Genomic DNA, 2,555 nt, shown 5'->3' on the forward strand with positions numbered 1-2,555 from the left:
TCTCGGGGACCCCCACCCCCCCCCCACCCCATCCGTTACCTTCCCAAGCGCAGCCGGCAGTGGGAAGTTGATGGTCTGCCGGTGGCGCAGGATGCGGAGAATCCCATCCAGGTAGACCTGGTCCTTACTGAAACAGCCTGGAAGAGTGGGAGAGGCCGAGAAGTGGGAGCCCGGTTTCCCACTGCCCTGTTTCCCTGAACGTCTGCCGACCGCAGTAAATGGAGTGATGGTGCTGGACTGGGGTGACTCGAGTGCGCCAGGGCTCAGGTGCTGCTGGTGCCACGGCCGGTGTCCAAAGGACAAGCAAAACCTGCACTGGGGGCCCCGGGAGGGGATGACAAACCTCTGCCCTGGATGGTTTTACCCTTCCAGCTGGTGAAGTTTTGGGTTTTATTGGGCTTTTGGTTTGTTTTTTAACATTAAACCCCTTCAAGAATCTAACTAATCCCCAGAAAGGCTCAATTTTCCCCTCTCCTTTGGCTGCTGCCTCCCCGGGAGCTTGTGCGAGTCTCTCCCATCAGACTGCAAGCCCCTTACAGGGCTCCCTGGGGGGGCCCATCCATCCCCACCCGCCCCTGAGCAGCCGAAGAGCCGAGGTGCCAGGACTGCACAATGCAGATCGCTGCCGTAAGCAGCGTAAACCTTTAGGAGAGCAATGCCGGGGACAGAGAGGGATGCGGGAAGGGGCAGAGCCACTCTTTGGAAGGCTCCCATGGCCCCAGGGCCAGTGATACTCAGCCTACCCAGCAGCAAAACACATTCCCCTGCCTCTGCCTTTTTGATATTAAAAAAAAGCCCTTCCCAAACCCAAAGACTTCCCCCACCCCAAGCGGTACCTGGCTGCGAGGTGTCAGTCTGGCCTCGCTTCGCCCGCACGCAGTACTCCCACCGGACGCCGGCATCCTGGACATACTGCTCCAGGTCCTGGAAGAGGGCGGAGAAGGAGAGGCGGGCGGAAAAAAAAACTCTCGATGGTAGAGCGGGGCCGCCCGCCACAGGAAGGGCTGCTTGCGGAACAGGACGCTGTGCAGGCTGGCCAAGCCTTCCTCCGTGGGGTTGGCGGGCTTCAGGCTGTACTGCTTGCGGCCCTCGGAGCTGTGCCAGGGCTGGCGGGTGTTGTTCACCCCCCGGATGTAGTGAGTGCCTGGGGAAGAGGGATGGGAGCGAGCGCTATTGGCTGCAGCCACCAAAACCTTGACCCCTGCACCCCTGAATCACTGGGGTTGGCGCACCCATGGGTACCAGCCCCACTCTTGGCTGGAGATCCTGCTAGGGGACCTCTGCTTGCCCCACTGCCTTGGGTAGACAGAAAGCAGAGGCACATGGGTGCCTGACACCCCCTGTCCCACACACAGAGAAGGACCCGGCTGGCCTCAGCCCCTTCCGAAACCTGCCCGGCAGCATCCCTCCAGGATGGCTCCTACGGGTGGGTATCACCTTGCCCCGTGGTCCCCACAGCCCCCAGCCTAACAGCCAGAGGATGGTCACAGCACTCCCCCTGCCCTGCCCTTCGCCCACAGCCACCCCCTGCTGACCTATCTCGTGGCGCAGCATCCCCTCCAGCCAGTGCTGCCGGGCTCCAGCCAGGTTGATGGCCAGCGTGGGGCGGCTGTCCTCCACCATCATCACCGCCTGGGACAGGAGGTCGTCGGTCAGCTGCACCACCACCTACGGGAGAAGGAGGCAACTGCCATCAGCACTGCCACGGGAGGAGATGATCAGCCGGGTCTTGGCTCTAAGCAGAGGCTGAGATGGGGGCGGATGGTCAGAAACAGCCCCGGGCACCGTGGGCTGCACCATCACCGTCTTGTGCTGCAGCTCCCCAGACACCACGGCTAGCAGGAGGAGGCTGGGAGGCACGGCCAAGGCTGAGCAGGTGATGAAATATCTCCCTTATCTCTTTGCAGCCACCAAACCTGAGCGAGCACCGTGGGGGGAGCGGTCAGCTCCTGGGCAGCCTCCTCCAGCATCCCTCTGGCTCCAGCACCCCCCCTGCCCAGCCCACTCCCATGGGCTCCCAACATTTCAGTGGCCACAGGAGATGGGCATCCTGGTGAGACCTGCCCACTCCAACTCCTGCATCCCCACTAGACACAGGATGGCGCAGTAAACTCAGTCATCAAACCGACCCTGCTCTAAACAACCAACAGCACACACTTCGTTATGGGTCCAACCTCTAGACTCCCTCAAAACAAACCTCCCACAAGGGACCCAAGGTTCTGGCTCTATTATCATGAACTCCTGCGGATTCTCCCTTTGGAAACTCCAAGACACAAGCAGCAAGGACGGATCCACGCCAGCCCACCCTCCCAGCAGGAACCGTGCATGCTGGCCACGACTCACAGCAGGGACAGGCAACGCGTGCGCAGGGTGAGTGAATATACAGAAAAAACAGCTATTTTGGGAAAGCTGGCCACTGCAAGTGCTGGAGCAGAGAGCTGCTCTACATTAACATGAGTTAACATGCTGGCCAAGCAGCATTTTCTGATCATTAGGCTTCAGACCTGCAGTGATTTGAAGCCAGAGCATCCCCGGAGCTACTGCATGTGAGGTTC

The 2,555-nt window shown here is 60.4% G+C and overlaps 1 protein-coding gene across 1 annotated transcript in view; it reads right to left on the minus strand.

The window, feature by feature from the left end:
* The window catches only part of KIAA0895L (KIAA0895-like ortholog), a 5,928-nt gene that overhangs the window by 397 nt on the left and 2,976 nt on the right, over nucleotides 1-2,555 (minus strand). The window contains 4 exon segments of the mRNA XM_010160838.1: nucleotides 40-137; nucleotides 837-969; nucleotides 972-1,144; nucleotides 1,536-1,668. Coding sequence (XP_010159140.1) covers nucleotides 40-137; nucleotides 837-969; nucleotides 972-1,144; nucleotides 1,536-1,668 — 537 coding nt within the window.

This window comes from Eurypyga helias, unplaced genomic scaffold, assembly GCF_000690775.1.
Source record: "Eurypyga helias isolate BGI_N326 unplaced genomic scaffold, ASM69077v1 scaffold27330, whole genome shotgun sequence".
In the NCBI taxonomy this organism is placed as follows: Eukaryota; Metazoa; Chordata; class Aves; order Eurypygiformes; family Eurypygidae; genus Eurypyga; species Eurypyga helias.